The following is a 16,384-nucleotide window of genomic DNA, read 5'->3' as shown; positions in this document are numbered from 1 at the left end:
GGCATGCTAGCGTGGATATCGGAACAAGGCCAATCTCATCTCAAACACTCATCACAGTTTTTGTTTGTACTGAAAGTGTCCAAGAAAATGTGACCCCTGACATGCAATTTTTTTTTGGGGGGGGGGGGGGGAGATTGTATTAACAATAGACTAACGAACAAAATACTACAAGATAGTTTGAGTGAACTATCCCTTTAAAGTACAGCCATTAAGATTGTCTACACTGCCTTGTCTAAAGTGCCTGTCTTTCCAGGAGTTGAAAAATGCCATTCTGGAGGACATTCTGAGGCTGGGGAAAGAAGGTGGGCTGAAGTCTTTTGAGCAGGTAAGGCATCCTTCCTAATACTCCACACACTCCTTAGGCACCATTTAAACAAGATAACACTCACAAGTGATGTTGGTGCCAAAATGTGCATGATTATAATGCTGCCTCTAGCCCAGAGTACTCTTGGATAATAAAAAAAACTACATTTGCATCTCAATGGGACTCGGCTTGTTAAATAAACGCTAAATGCATAATAAGCGGAATAATGAATAACATGCTCTCTGTCCCGTGCAGGTGAGAGATATCTCGCTGCACACGGAGATGTTCTCCGTCCAGAACGGCCTCCTGACGCCCACGCTCAAGGCCAAGAGGACCGACCTTCGCAGTCACTTCCGAGAGCAGATTGACCTGCTCTATGCGAAGATCACGATGTGAACCCCCCGGTAGAGGGGAAAGGGAAGCAGAGGGTGACGATCATCTGGAAACCATAGCCCGCTCCACTTGAATGTAATGCTCCTCGGATGTGATGATTGGCGACGGTTGTGCCCTCCCTTGTCTACTGTGACAGTGTCTTTGGTCCCCTTGCGCTGTAGAGGAGATGGAGAGGGAGGGAGACGGTTATGTTAGAGGCCTAGACCGGGATTTGTACAAATGCAGGTAGACCATGCACTGCGATTAGACTTTTAAAGGCGATTTTCCCCAGACGTTCACGGCGCGCTGTGTTTACGGCAAACGTGATCATGTCAGCACAATCCCTTTTAGAAGTAAATTGCAGTGCACAGGTTTATCTACATTTGTTTATATCTAGGCCGTAGTGAAAGAGGGAGAGATTCATGCCTTACTGTCCATGTGACTCTCTGTGTCAACCATTCCTGTCAGCCATTTCAAGTGCCGATCGAGTCGTCTGTTTGGAGTTTCTCGACCATCTCACGGTCGGTAATCCCTCAATTGTGTCAGTTTCAATTAACTCATTTTTACTAATCATCTCTAAGTTCTGACAAACTTTAGTTTTATATTATTTTTTATGTTAATACCACACCCATGCAGATGTTTCAGTATCACCCTACTGCCTTGTTCAACTTGAGAAATACAGTAGCTATTTATAGCAGTCTATTTAATGTTTGTCTCTTTTAATTTAATTTGATGTTTAATATCATTGAATGTTACTGTAAGTAGTGTCTGTCTGTAGAAGGGGGGAAAAAAATCACGAGGACATCAATGGGTCATGGTTGATACAGTAGAAGTGCCATGTTTTATTTTCTCTGCATTCCCTTTCTCTGCATACCAACATTGTACTGTCAGAAGGCCTAGTCTAAACCTTTCTGAACAGTTCCAGATCTATTTTACACACAAGACAAGTAGGAAGACGTCCATTCAGAAAGGTGTTATGATCTTCTGAACCGCTAATGGTACAAAAGCCTGGCAAAGGAAACAAGCCTCCCACACATCAGGGATAAAAGACTAGGTTTTTTGTTTTCGTTCTGGTATTGCACATGCAAAGTGCCACCGATGTTTCTGCTCTTACACAGAAACATTTATTCTGTAAGTGTCCTTAAAACTACAGTGGCCTCAATGTGCCAAAATGCACACGCTGGTACCTCTCCTATCCACAGAAAACTTAGTCCTATCGGCCAATTGGAACCTGGGTCATATTCCGAAGGCAACAATCAGGAGCCAGCTGCCCAATTCCGATTCTCTCACCGAAATGTGCACTTGTTCACATAAAAGGAATAATTGGGTGTAAGAAATGATGCAAGGTCTCTCTAGCTAGCCCATGCTTACACAAATCCAATGCTTTTAAATAATGTTTTCAAATGGAGGTGGTAAAACTGACCTTTGTCCAATTGAACTGCACACTCACCATCCATTTGAAGATGTTTGCTCCCATTTGATGCCTAATGAAGGATACCCTGGAGAATGATCAGGTTAAGCTGGTTTAGACCAGTACCAAGCCATGGCTCACTGGCCCCTTGCAAGCTTGCTTTTTTTGGACAAAAATAGTGATTATTTGTGTTAGGCCTAACCAACCATTTACCTCGTCTATAATGTGGTTCCTTATATAATTTCAGTCTCCTTTGCCATCTAACAAAAAGGGTCCTTTTGTGAATTCAGGTTATTTAACAATGAATTAAGTGCTCATGATACACATTGACCTGTTAACATTGTTCTGTACCTGACTGGGTTTATCTGCTTGGATTACGTTATCGAGACACCGTCACAGATGGCCAATACTAGGAACTTGTGCTCTCCTTAAATCGACTTAGCAGTGTTCGGTTTCGATGTGTTTTGTACAGGAGTGAAAATCATACCTTCTCATTTACTTGACTGTACCAAATAAACACTTTTGTCCCTGCTCTCTGATTCATCTTTTTTTTTTGTATACGGACATTCTTTGATGTACGCAATACGATGAAACTGTTTTCAGTCATCAAACGTTAAACTTTATCAAATGCATGGTTTTATTTCGATTCCCATTAGCTTTTGTAGAAGCATCTGCTACTCTTCCTGGGGTCCACAAAACACACATGACAAGTAACACTGATAGACAAGGACAGTCACACATAAGAAATACAACAAATGTCACCTCACAGTCCCTGCCTTTCCATGAGATGTTTAATCCATTTCCTAAAGGTAATTTTACTGTTTTCTTGAGTGTTTGGATTTCCATGCAATCGTGGCTCTGTATAATACTGGAGACCCCTGGTGGCATGTCTTGTGGGATGTTATTTGATTATGTAGACAATCTGGAGTTTTCATTGCAGTAATACTTCTCATGAAAACTAGAAGAGAAGCAGTTAATCTATCATGAACCCTCAACCAGGATGGACTGGCGTATTAGTTCTATATGTGCTGCTCTGTGTTGAGCCAGCTGCAGCTTTGCTAGGTCTTTCTTTGCCGCACTTGACCATATTACCTGACGCATAAGACCAGAGCCTTAACTAATACAGTTGATTTTTGTATAGAAAAAAAAAACTCACATTTTTTTTATAACAGACATACCCCTTCCCCATCTTCACAACTTTGTCAATATGACTTGACCATGATAATTGACCATCCTAATTGACCATCCTGTTATACCTAGGAGTTCGCTTCCTCAACTTGCAGTGGTCACTTCCTTTATGCACAACTCCAGTTGAGGTTTACATCTTAGGTTCTGAACCAAATAAAATGCTTTAGTTTTATGTATTTAAGACCAGTTTATTACTAACCACCCATTCTGATACAAACTCTTCATTTAGAATGTCAGTGAGCTCACAGGCTTTGGGTGCTGACGTTAAGTGTGGAATCATCCGCATACATAGTCCTTCTAGCTTCGTGTAAGACCTGTGGCAAATAATTTGTAAAAATAGAGAAGCATAACGGCCCAAGGCAACTGCCTTGAACACTGGGTTCTATTGGATAAACTCCAACCATGTGATCGCAGGTGATGTAAAGTCGTAGCAAGTGAGTTTCTTCAATAACAATTTATGATCAATAAGGCTGAACTGAAATCTAACAATACAGCTCCAACTATCTTATCCATTTATTTTAACCAATCATCTTTCATTTGAGTAAGTGCAGTACAAGTTGAGTGCCCTATATCTGAAATTCAGAAGTTGAAAAATGATAGTGTGTGGCTCAGTTGGTAGAGCATGGCACTTGCAATGCCAGGGTTCGATTTCCACGGGGAACCAGTACAAATGGAAATGTATTCACTCACTACTGTAAGTCGCTCTGGGTAAGAGCGTCTGCTAAATTAAATGTAAAAATTGGTCAAACACAATTCTCTCCATCAGTTTACTTAGAACAGGCAGAAAACGGATTGCTGGCTCTTACAGCCGTCCAAAGGGTGCTTTACTATTTTTAGGCAGTGGAATTACTTTCGCTTCCTTCCATGCCTGTGGACACATGCTTGGTGACTCAATTTGCAGATAAATGGTTTGCAGTCATATGTTTATTATAAAATCACTCACAAAATAATCCAGAACAAACAAGTACCAGAAAACAGGTAAGGAGTTGGTAGTTTATCAATGTTCAGTTATCAGAAACATCCTACCAAGCTATATACAATTCTACGCTATCAGAACAACCAGTAGGGCCGGCATTAGTGCGTATGTTATCGTGTGTGTGTTGCTTCACAGTCCCCGCTGTTCCATAAGGTGTTTTTTAAATCTAATTTTACTGCTTGCATCTGTTACTTGATGTGGAATAGAGTTCCATATAGTCATGGCTCTATGTAGTACTGTGTGCCTCCCATAGTCTGTTCTGGACTGTGAAGAGACTGGACTGTGAAGAGACCTCTGGTGGCATGTCTTGTGGGGTATGCATGGGTGTCCGAGCTGTGTGCCAGTAGTTTAGACAGACAGCTTGGTGCATTCAACATGTCAATACCTCTCATAAATAAAAGTAGTGAAGTCAACCTCTCCTCCGCTTTCAGCCAGGAGAGATTGACATGCATATTATTAATATTAGCTCTCTGTGTACATCCAAGGGCCAGCTGTGCTGCCCTGTTCTGAGCCAATTGCAATTTTCCTAAGTCCTTTTTTGTGGCACCTGACCACACAGTAGTCAAGGTGCAACAAAACTAGGGCCTGCCTTGTTGATAGTGTTGTTAAGAAGGCAGAGCATTGCTTTATTATAGACAGATTTCTCCCCATCTTAGCTACAACTGCATCAATATGTTTTGACCAAGACAGTATACAATCTAGTGTTACTCCAAGCAGTTTAGTCATCTCAACTTGCTAAATTTCCACATTAACTGTCATACCCCATCAGAACCCAAAATATAAGCTAGTTTTGCTCCATTGTTTGTAAACGACACTGTATAGCCTCAAAACATGATTAAAATTCTGCAAGTCAGTCTTTGCATCCATAGCTCTGTCTATGAAATTGAGAGTGGCTAAATTAACATTTAATTCCTCAGAATGTACAACAAAAAACATCCTTCTACGGATCACTTTTGGACCACATGTCATAAGGGCTACTGTCATAACAATTACCTAACAGATGTCATAAACAGTCTCGACAGCTGGTTTCACCTTATGGCAAGTTACTTACTCTGGGATAACCTAATAGCAACGCATCGGAGGTTGCCTGTAGGTACTGATTACAGTTGAACTTGAAAGGGTTAAAGTGCGGTAGTACCATTGGTTAACAATCTTCAGTTATGACAAATATGACTTTCTTGGTGTTACCTTATACATACCTGTAGTAATGCCATAGCTCACTGTAACTGGTGACCAGGAAGATCTTCCCATCCATCTTGGCCTGTTCCTTCTCAAGTGCAAACACGTGCACGTCCTTTGAATTAGAGGGCAGTCAAAACTACAGTTAGCTGAAAACAAATGTCATTTTTTTCTGTTATTATGACACATTGAAGTGCAATGAAACACACACGTCACACAAAAGGGAACAAAGTCCTCCGGACATACCTGCTCACAGATCTGTTTGTGCCGTCTTGTCAAATCCTATGGTCAATGTCAAACATGACAGCACAAACAGATATGGCACCACGTTACTGCAGAGATGCTGGTGCGTACCTCTCTGGGCAAAGTTGATAGCCATACATTGACGGGGGAAGAGCTTCCATATGGAGGATGGCTGCCTGTTTGGTTTGAAGCGAGAGGACAAAGGACACTGCTGGAAGAACTGAGCTAGTTGTTCCACCTTCTTCAATCTGTTTCCCCCAATCACCCGTGTTCATCTTCTATGTGATGCAGGCTGCCACCACAGTCATTTCTGCATGTAAGAAAAAACATTTTTATTTGATTACTTTAATGTAGTTGTGTCAGTGTTTTTCACATCTAACTTTAACAATGATCAATACTGAAGGCATTACTATAGACCCATCTCTGATTTTGCATTCACAATAATATGATTGTGAAGCCCCATCATTATTAGGCCTAGCAGAGAATGGATGGGATGTGGCTGGAGAAATGTAGCTAGGGCCAACATTCAAATTCCAGACACATTGGATGCAAGGACTGACAGGCCATGAGAATGACAAGATTATTTTAGCGACATTCATAATTTTGTTTACAAGCACACAATTGTGTATGAATTGGTACTAATTAATTGTGTATTACGGCCTGATTAAATCAGACTAGCCTGCATTTAGCTGCACATTTAGCCAGAGTTGAGTGTAATATGTACCAGTAATGTTGTTAATGCTAGTACCACTAAAATTTATAATAAGATGTAAAAACCTGCTTAACGTTTGCTAAGCTAAGCTAACGTTACAGAATTCGATTTACAGCAGGAACTGAATCTATCTACTTACAGGAACCCGTGTTGAAAACGTTGTTTTGCTGCGAAAAGTGACGTACTTCCAGTGCGCTAGAAGTGTGCCTTCCTATCCAAATAGTTGAGCACATTATACTTTTGTCTCATAAGCTGAATTCGTGCAATATGGCTATTACATATTACAAATGCATATAGCCCATCAATATGGAGCCACAAGTTATGTGTATTATTAATATTATTTTTTAGATGGGATCATATGAGTGGTGTGGAAACCGAACGCCCCCTTGCATTGGTTTTGATGGTGACGTAATCTAATATTGTTTACTCCGGACGCTACTATTGGTTGGTTGCTGACTGTTGTTTGTAACAAAGAACTCCAGGAAGACATACGCATACAGTATATTGGCTTTATAGAAGTGTGGCAATTTGCACGGTCTGACCAAAACTTTACTACGATTTTTTAAAATATATAATAACTGACATTTGTTTGAAATCGATTCGCAGAATACCATGTCAGTAGCAAACGATTTGAGCGCTGGGGACTGCATTGACGCCAGGCGGGGCGATGGACAAGAGTGAGATTCTTTGTTATCACAATGCATGCATTTTACGAAGTAGCCTAGTCAACCGTGGTAAAGTTGGTTTGAGTGTCGATATTTACCAGACAGTCGGGCCTTCCACATGTTATTAAAAATAATTGTAATGAAATCAGGACATTCGGCTACATTGTTACTTGATCATCGTGTTGCGGTCCTTGTGGTCGTGGAGTCTGATGCCAAATTTGGTTCATGGCCAGTATAGCTAGACTACATACAGGAAATTGGCTAAATTGTTTTTGTATCACGCCTATAGTTGACACACACACAGCCATATCTATGACTAAAAATATACGTTTTACAATAGGATATATATTGTATCTCTTATGTAAAACGTCTTTTCTTTTTAGTCATAGAAATGGCTTACCAGTCCGAGGGAGAGGGAAGGCACAGGGTCAGTCACATGGCAACATCCCTGGGATAATTTTGAGTTAAGAGCCTGCCTGGTTAATGCTTTTGAAATGCATTCTTCAGCCCTTCCTTAAAGTAATCACTGATCTGATGATTCTGCAGGTGAAAAGTAAGGGCACCACCTCATAGCTCATCCACACAATCCACATGTCTGATCAGTGATTACTTTGAGGAAAGTAGGAGGGAAGGATGCTCAAAAGTATTTCAACAGATCACATGTATCCTTACTCAAATCCCAGTCCGAGATCTGACTTACACAGAGTACCAGATTGGTGTATTGCTGTGATCTAACTAGTGGTCCTGTGTGGCTCAGTTGTTACGAGCTACCAATGACAAAGTCGTAGGTTCAATTCTCAGAGGGATAATGTGCATAGACGAAAATGTAGGCTATGCAATCACTAGATTGCAAGGGACTTTGGATGAAAGCGTCTGCTAAGTGGCATCTGTTTTATTATTTCTTAGGTGTGAGGGCCCCCGTGGTGGCTCTGGGTCTATGCAGGTGGACGCCAAACCTCACTCCCATAGCTTCAGGTACAGTCTCAGTTACCCCAGCATTGGCCAGTGTATCATCATCAACAACAAGAACTTTGACAGAAAAACAGGTATTGTATTTGTTCATTTGTAGACATAGGGTGATGTTTTTCCTTGTCTAGTCTATGTCTAACACATGTGTTTTGTATTTGCATAAAGCTTGTTGTTCAGCTTCTTCCCAATGGGTGAAACTAGTTGAAATTGCATCATTATAACCTGATTAAATTCTCGGGCCGACTCTTTTCTCTGTACATATCAATGATGTCGCTCTTGCTGCGGGTGATTCTTTGATCCACCTCTACGCAGACGACACCATTCTGTGTACATCTGGCCCTTCTTTGGACACTGTTAACAAACCTCCAAACGAGATTCAACGCCGTGCAACACTCCTTCCGTGGCCTCCAACTGCTCTTAAATGCTAGTAAAACGAAATGCATGCTCTTCAACCGATCACTGCCCGCACCCGCCCGCCCGACTAACATCACTATTCTGGATGGTTCTGACTTAGAATATGTGGACAACTATAAATACCTAGGTGTCTGGCTAGACTGTAAACTCTCCTTCCAGACTCACATTAAGCATCTCCAATCCAAAATTAAATCTAGAATCGGCTTTCTATTTCGCAACAAAGCATCCTTCACTCATGCTGCCCTCGTAACATTCCCTCGTAAAACTGACTATCCTACCGATCCTTGACTTCGGCGATGTCATTTACAAAATAGCCTCCAACATTCTACTCAGCAAATTGAATGCAGTCTATCACAGTGCCATCCATTTTGTCACCAAAGCCCCATATACCTCCTCCACTGTGACCTGTATGCTCTCGTTGGATGGTCCTCGCTGCATATTCGTCGCCAAACCCACTGGCTCCAGGTCATCTATAAGTCTTTGCTAGGTAAAGCCCCACCTTATCTCAGCTCACTGGTCACCATAGCAACACCCACCCGTACCGCATATTTCACTCGTCATCCCCAAAGCCAACACCTACTTTGGCCGCCTTTCCTTCCAGTTCTCTGCTGCCAGTGACTGGAACGAATTGCAAAAATCACTGAAGTTGGAGACTTATATCTCCCTTACTAACTTTAAGCGTCAGCTGTCAGAGCAGTTTACTGATCGCTGCAGCTGTACACAGCCCATCTGTAAATAGCCCATCCAACTGCCTACCTCATCCCCATATTTGTTTTTGTTTTCCTGCTCTTTTGCACACCAGTATTTCTACTTACACATCCTCATCTGCACATATATCACTCCAGTGTAAATTTCTAAATTGTAATTACTTCACCACTATCGGCCTATTTATTGCCTTACCTCCTTACTCCATTTGCACACACAGATTGTTCTATTGTGTTATTGACTGTATGTTTGTTTATCCCATGTGTAACTCTGTGTTGTTGTTTTTATCGCACTGCTTTGCTTTATCTTGGCCAGGTCACAGTTGTAAATGAGAACTTGTTCTCAACTGGCCCACCTGGTTAAATAAAGGTTAAATATTTTTGTATTATTTTTATTATGTAAACTGTTTGTAATGACATTACCTCACCCAGCTTTGTCTGCTGAGACAAGAATATGTGTAAAGGCAGCGGTGTAAAGTACTTAAGTAAAAATACTTTAAAGTACTAAAGTAGTTTTTTGTACTATTCCTATTTTATACAACTTTTACTTCACTACATTCCTAAAGAAAATAATGTACTTTTTACGCCATAAATTTTCCCCGACACCCAAAAGTATTTGTTACATTTGAATGCTTAGCAGAACAGGAAAATGGTCCAATCCACGCACTTATTAAGAGAACATCCCTGGTCATCCCTACTGCCTCTGATCTGGAGGACTCACTACACACACATGCTTTTTTTTGTAAATGATGTCTGACTGTTGGAGTGTGCCCCTGGCAAGCTGTAAATAAAATAGAAATAAAATGGTTCCATTGGGTTTGCTTAATATAAGGAATTTGAAATTATTTATATTTTTACTTTTGATACTTAAGTATATTTAAAACAAACTTTTAGACTTTTACTCAAGTCATATTTTACTGGGTGACTCACTTTTACTTGAGTCATTTTCTATGGTATCTTTACTTTTACTCAAGTATGACAATCAGGTACTTTTTCCACTACTGTGTAAGGCTGTATGTACACAATGATGACACACATTGCATATCCAGAAAGCAAATAGAATTAGTCTAATAACTTGACTTTGTTTTTAAAGGTATGAATGTACGCAATGGCACAGATGTGGATGCAGGCAATGTGATGAATGTGTTTGGGAAACTGGGTTATAAGGTGAAGGTTTACAACGACCAGACAGTGGACCAGATCAAGCATGTTTTAACCACAGGTAAGCATGTTCGGAAGTCAGCACCACCACTGACAACCACTACAGAGATAGGTTTGTCTTCGTATGAAGATCATACACAGAAGACATTCAGTAAATTAAGTTTTAAAAGCAGCCCATTCACAATAAAAACAGGTACATGGTCTCCTGTACTTAAACTGAGAATCAACAATATGATGTTGCCACGAGCAACAGGGTTAACCAAAGACATTGCAGATGAGCGGGATGCAAAACTATCCGCTCTCACAGTATCTGCACATGTGCACTGTTGCACTTCATTCACTCACCTGCAACGTGATGGCTGTGTGAAAACAATGGTGGAGAAAATGTGCGACTCGCTTCCCACTTCTTCTTGTCCCGGCAAATCGTCCCAATACTGCTCTTGTCTACCTTTTAAAGGGGCAATCCGCGGTTGAAACAATAACAAAACCCTACCCCCACCATGTTTTGGTAAAAAGCTGAGAGATGAGGCTGAAGAAATGTAACCATTTTCAAACTCATAGACAGGACTGACCATCCATGATATCAACATTATAGTATTAACCATGTTTTAAAATGCTGTACAGTGTTTGTTTACATTTACTTTGTTTACAAACATTGAAGTAACGCAAGCTTATATTTTGGGTTCTGATGGTATACAACAGTTTAACTAAGGGTACATCAATACTTTCCCAAAATTGATGTAGCAACAGCAGATGTCTCCTGGCTGATATGACAACAGCCAGTGAAAGTGCAGGGCGCCAAATTCAAACAACAGAAATCTCATAATTAAAATTCCTCAACCATACAAGTATCTTATACCATTTTAAAGGGAATCTTGTTGTTAATCCCACCACAGTGTTCGATTTCAAAAAGGCTTTACAGCGAAAGCACCACAAACGATTATGTTAGGTCACCGCCAAGTCACAGAAAAACACATTTTTCCAGCCAAAGACAGGAGTCACAAAAAGCAGAAATAGAGATAAAATTAATCACTAACCTTTGATGATCTTCATCAGATGACACTCATAGGACTTCATGTTACACAATACATGTATGTTTTGTTCGGTAAAGTTCATATTTATATAAAAAAAATCTCATTGGCGTGTTATGTTCAGTAGTTCCAAAAACATCCGGTGATTTTGCAGAGCCACATCAATTTCCAGAAATACTCATAATAAACGTTGATCAAAGATACAAGTGTTACACATGGAATTTTAGATCCACTTCTCCTTAATGCAACCGCTGTGTCAGATAAATAATTTAAAAAAAGCTTTACAGAAAAAGCAAACCATGCATTAATCTGAGTACGGCGCTGAGAGCCCAATCAAGACAAAAAGATATCCGCCATATTGTGCAGTCAACAGAAGTCAGAAATAACATTATAAACATTCACTTACCTTTGATGATCTTCATCAGAATGCACTCCCAGGAATCCCAGTTCCACAGTTCCACAGTAAATGTTTGTTTGTTCGATAATGCGGGATGCGTTAGATCCCAAATGTGGTCCCGTGTGGCTCAGTTGGTAGAGCATGGCGCTTGCAACGCCAGGGTTGTGGGTTCATTCCCCACGGGGGGACCAGGATAAATATGTATGAACTTTCCAATTTGTAAGTCGCTCTGGATAAGAGAGTCTGCTAAATGACTTAAATGTAAATGTAAATAATGTCCATTTATGTCCAAATAGCTACTTTTTTTAGCGCGTTTTGTAAACAAATCCAAAGTCACGAAGCGCGTTCACTAGGAGCAGACAAAATGTCAAAAAAAGTTCCGTTACAGTCCGTAGAAACATGTCAAACGATGTATAGAATCCATCTTTAGGATGTTTTTAATATAAATCTTCAATAATGTTCCAACCGGAGAATTCCTTTGTCTTCAGAAAAGCAAATGGAACAGATCTCGCTCTCACATGAACGAGCGTCACAAGCTCAAAGCATTCTGCCAGACCTCTGACCCATTCCCCTCTCATTCGGCCCCACTTCACAGTAGAAGCCTCAAACAAGTTTCTAAAGACGGTTGATATCTAGTGGAAGCCTTAGGAAGTGCAACATGACCAATATCCCACTGTATCTTCAATAGAGGCTGAGTTGAAAATCGACCAACCTCAGATTTCCCACTTCCTGGTTGGATTTTGTCTCCGGTTTTTGCCTGCCATATGAATTCTGTTATACTCACAGACATCATTCAAACAGTTTTAGAAACTTCAGGGTGTTTTCTATCCAAATATACTAATAATATGCATATATTAGCAACTGGGACTGAGGAGCAGGCAGTTTACTATGGGCACCTCTGGGCACCTTATTCATCCAAGCTACTCAATACTGCCCCCAGCCATAAGAAGTTAAAGTGTCTTGTCAATTCTGTGAAGGACCTATCTAAAACATGATGTTGTGTTTCCAGCCTCCAAGGAGGACCACAGCCGCTCCGCCTCGTTCGTGTGTGTCCTGCTGAGTCACGGGGACGATAGTGTGTTCTTTGGAACGGATGCCTCCATCGAGCTCAAGAGCCTCACCAGCCTGTTCCGGGGCGACCGCTGCAACTCGCTGGTGGGCAAGCCCAAACTCTTCTTCATCCAGGTACTGTTGCCATCACGTGTATTCCTAGAACCGACTTTTAAAACTGCACAGTAGCAAATTTACAAAGCCGTTGCACCTGTTTGGGGTTTTTGTTTTCTAGATGGAATTAAAGTGAAACAAAAGCACTAGAACAACAATATGAAGTTAAGGTTAAAAGAAGGTATAAGATAGAGGTTAATTGAATCCCCTACTGACAAAACAGGTCAGTCTCGTCCGCAGTCAAATCAAATGTTATTAGTCACATGCGCCGAATACAACAATACCTACAGTGAAATGCTTACTTACGAGCCCATAACCAACAATGCATTTTAACAATAGCGAGACTATATACAGGGAGGTACCGGTACAGAGTCAATGTGTGGGGGCACCGGTCAGTTGAGGTAATATGTACATGTAGGTAGAGTTATTGAAGTGACTATGCATAGATGATAACAACAGAGAGTAGCAGCGGTATAAAAGAGAGGGGGGGCAATGTAAATAGTCTGGATAGCCATTTGATTAGGTGTTCAGGAGTCTTATGGCTTGGGGTAGAAGCTGTTTAGAAGTCTCTTGGACCTAGACTGTTTAGAAGTCTCTTGGACCTAGGCGCTCCGGTAGCGCTTGCTGTGCGGTAGCAGAGAGAACAGTCTATGACTAGGGTGGCTGGAGTCTTTGACAATTTTTAGAGCCTTCCTCTGACACCGCCTGGTATAGAGGTCCTGGATAGCAAGAAGCTTGGCCCCAGTGATGTACTGGGCCGTACGCACTACCCTCTGTAGTGCCTTGCGGTCGGATGCCGTGCAGTTGCCATACCAAGCAGTGATGCAACACATAGGTGTTCCTTTTGTCCAGGTTGGAAAGGGCAGTGTGGAGTGCAATAGCATCATCTGTGGCTCTATTGGGGCGGTATGCAAATTGGAGTGGGTCTAGGGTTTCTGGGATAATGGTGTTCATGTGAGCCATGACCAGCCTTTCTAGGGCACTTCATGGCTACAGACGTGAGTGCTACGGGTCGGTAGTCATTTAGGCAGGTTACCTTAGTGTTCTTGGGCACAGGCGGTGGTCTGCTTAAAACATGTTGGTATTACAGACTGACAGGGAGAGGTTGAACATTTCAGTGAAGACACTTGCCAGTTGGTCAGCGCATGCTCGCAGTACACGTCCTGCTAATCCGTCTGCCCCTGCGACCTTGTGAATGTTGACCTGTTTAAAGGTTTTACTCACATTGGCTGCGGAGAGCGTGACATACAGTCTTCCAGCACAGCTGGTGCTCTCATGCATGTTTCAGTGTTATTTGCCTCAAAACGAGCATGGAAGTAGTTTAGCTCGTCTGGTAGGCTTGTGTCACTGGGCAGCTCTCGGCTGTGCTTCCCTTTGTAGTTTGTAATGGTTTGCAAGCCCTGCCACGTCCGACAAGCGTCAGAGCCGGTGTAGTACGGTTCGGAAGTCAAGAGGTGAGGGATGGTTCAAAAGTTAGCCTTTGCGTTTTTGTGTGTGTGTGTGTGACTGTGACCATGTCTCCTGTTTCCCTGTGTGTGTGACATGCAGGCGTGCAGAGGTACTGATCTGGACGTGGGCATCGAGGCAGACAGCAATTCAGATGGGAGCTCGACCAGGATCCCTGTGGAAGCAGACTTCCTCTATGCCTACTCCACAGCTCCAGGTCCAAGACATGTTCCAAAGCCACACACACATACATAGAAGCACTCTCCAGTCAAGTTGCCTTGTTTCCTTGAAGTATGCACAGATCTATAAGTAGTTGGATCTGTGAAAGCAAGGCTACCACCCTTTTACTTCTACCAATCCATCCACTTAAGATCTGTTATTATCTCGAGCAAGGATGCATTTTCTGAATTATTCAACCAGGCCCTTGACTCTTATGCACTCTCACACGTCTTCCCACAGGCTACTACTCGTGGAGGAACACTCAGACTGGCTCCTGGTTCATCCAATCGCTGTGTGAGATGATTGGCAAATACAGCAAAGAGCTGGAGGTCCAACACATCCTGACCCGGGTCAACCACAAAGTGGCGACAGAGTTTGAGTCTGCGTCAAATTCTCCTGGTTTCGATGCCAAGAAGCAGATCCCCTGCATCGTATCAATGCTGACCAAAGAGATGTACTTTACACCCTGATAGGAGAAAGGTGTGAAGAAGCTCTTCATTTGCCTGCTTCCAGATCAATTTTAGCTGTCTCGCCAACAGCTATGGTCACTGTTATAGGAGTTGGCAAGAGAAGAAAAACAGACCTGGGATCAGGCTAGCTTCTATCTGAGTGAGGGCAATAGATGTGTGTTTTGGTTGTGGATTGTATTAGCTGAATTTTTAACACCACTGCTCAATCGCTCTGGATCAAGTTGGACTTGGTTTAAACTTGTAGACTTAAGTATCACATTTTATGTTGGAGGTTGAAAACTCTGTCATGCTTTCATCCTGATGTCATGCACAGAGAAGTTGACTTTTCTTCAGGGTTGGGGTCAGTTCCCGCTTCAATTCCATCAATTGAGGAAGTGAAAAATCCTAATTGTAAATGTTACATTTAATTAACTTCCTAAATGCACTGATTGATTTGAAAGTTGAATTGACCGCAACCCTGTTTCTTACTGAATTATCCTTTTTGTGTTAAGTTTAACGGAGGATGTGTATAAAGTTTTGGGAGTAGATTGCAGATTGCAAAGTTTTGGGAGTAGATTGTGTGTTGTAAACAAATCATGGATGTGCAACTCGTCTACAAGCACCAGCAATTCTCCCTCAGGTTTCTCATACAGTTTTATTTAAACATTTCATTTTATTATTTTTACAATGTCTAGAACCACATACATTTTGTTGGATACTTGAATGAGTAGTTAAAGTGCATTCCTCAAGGGATTATGTTACATTTGTCTTTTGTGTTGGTTGAAATTGTTTATATATATTATTTAAATTGCAGGATATTGTTTAGGTCCATTATAGTTGTACTGTGAAATAAACTATCCTGTAAAAAATGTATTCTCCAGAAATAAGACTTGCTTCCCTTTCGCCTTCCTTCATGAAATCAGTGTCTCTTTCAGTCGGCTCCAAACAGTCAATTGCAAGCTCTTCCTGACCCGAACATGACCAAATGCTTATTCCGTTTGTAGGTTAAAAACATTTGCTCCTGTCCTGGCATAAGCAAGTGTGTGGTATGCCGGTAGGATGTGTATGATGATAGTAGAGAGGATGTGTCCTCTCTAACTTGGAAGATACATTTTGCCTACATATTAAAGGCCCAGTTGTAGAAGCGCTACTAGACAGTAGGCTTAAAGGTGCACTCCGGTAGTGATGCGTGGAATCAGCTGTTTGTTCAACCACACCCGCCGCAATTGCTAATAACCCATCTGCAACTGTCCGACTATGTGATAAAGTGAAAATGCAGTGAAAAATTTCCACATGACATCAGTTTGACGGGAATTAAAAGCTGTGAAAATGACCTAACATGTTTCTGATAAGATTTCAGGTCTGCTAAATCATATTTCT

The 16,384-nt window shown here is 41.5% G+C and overlaps 2 protein-coding genes and 1 long non-coding RNA gene across 6 annotated transcripts in view; 2 read left to right on the top strand and 1 right to left on the bottom strand.

The window, feature by feature from the left end:
• Window positions 1-2,619, top strand: part of LOC139566853 (long-chain-fatty-acid--CoA ligase 1-like) — a 50,582-nt gene extending 47,963 nt beyond the window's left edge. For all 4 annotated transcript variants that reach the window (XM_071388175.1, XM_071388177.1, XM_071388178.1 and 1 more), the window contains exons 20-21: window positions 254-325; window positions 560-2,619. In XM_071388175.1, the coding sequence (XP_071244276.1) occupies window positions 254-325; window positions 560-700 (213 nt within the window). In that variant the 3' untranslated portion in view covers window positions 701-2,619. The remainder of the gene's footprint in view (window positions 1-253; window positions 326-559) is intronic.
• Window positions 121-6,740, bottom strand: LOC139566855 (uncharacterized). The gene is made up of 4 exons (XR_011673169.1): window positions 6,525-6,740; window positions 5,785-5,983; window positions 5,451-5,545; window positions 121-852 (listed from the first exon to the last, which is right to left on the bottom strand). It is a non-coding gene; the product is annotated as an uncharacterized lncRNA (long non-coding RNA).
• Window positions 6,741-6,837: 97 nt separating this feature from the next.
• LOC139566854 (caspase-3-like) lies at window positions 6,838-15,877 on the top strand. The gene is made up of 6 exons (XM_071388179.1): window positions 6,838-7,062; window positions 7,957-8,096; window positions 10,231-10,359; window positions 12,736-12,911; window positions 14,439-14,553; window positions 14,796-15,877. Exons 1-6 carry the CDS (start codon window positions 6,998-7,000, stop codon window positions 15,023-15,025), a joined length of 855 nt encoding a protein of 284 aa, XP_071244280.1. The 5' UTR covers window positions 6,838-6,997; the 3' UTR covers window positions 15,026-15,877.
• Window positions 15,878-16,384: the final 507 nt, after the last annotated feature.

Source organism: Salvelinus alpinus, chromosome 39, assembly GCF_045679555.1.
Source record: "Salvelinus alpinus chromosome 39, SLU_Salpinus.1, whole genome shotgun sequence".
In the NCBI taxonomy this organism is placed as follows: domain Eukaryota; kingdom Metazoa; phylum Chordata; class Actinopteri; order Salmoniformes; family Salmonidae; genus Salvelinus; species Salvelinus alpinus.
The sequence above is the reverse complement of the archived record's forward strand: the minus strand, read 5'-3'. Positions and strand labels throughout refer to the sequence as shown.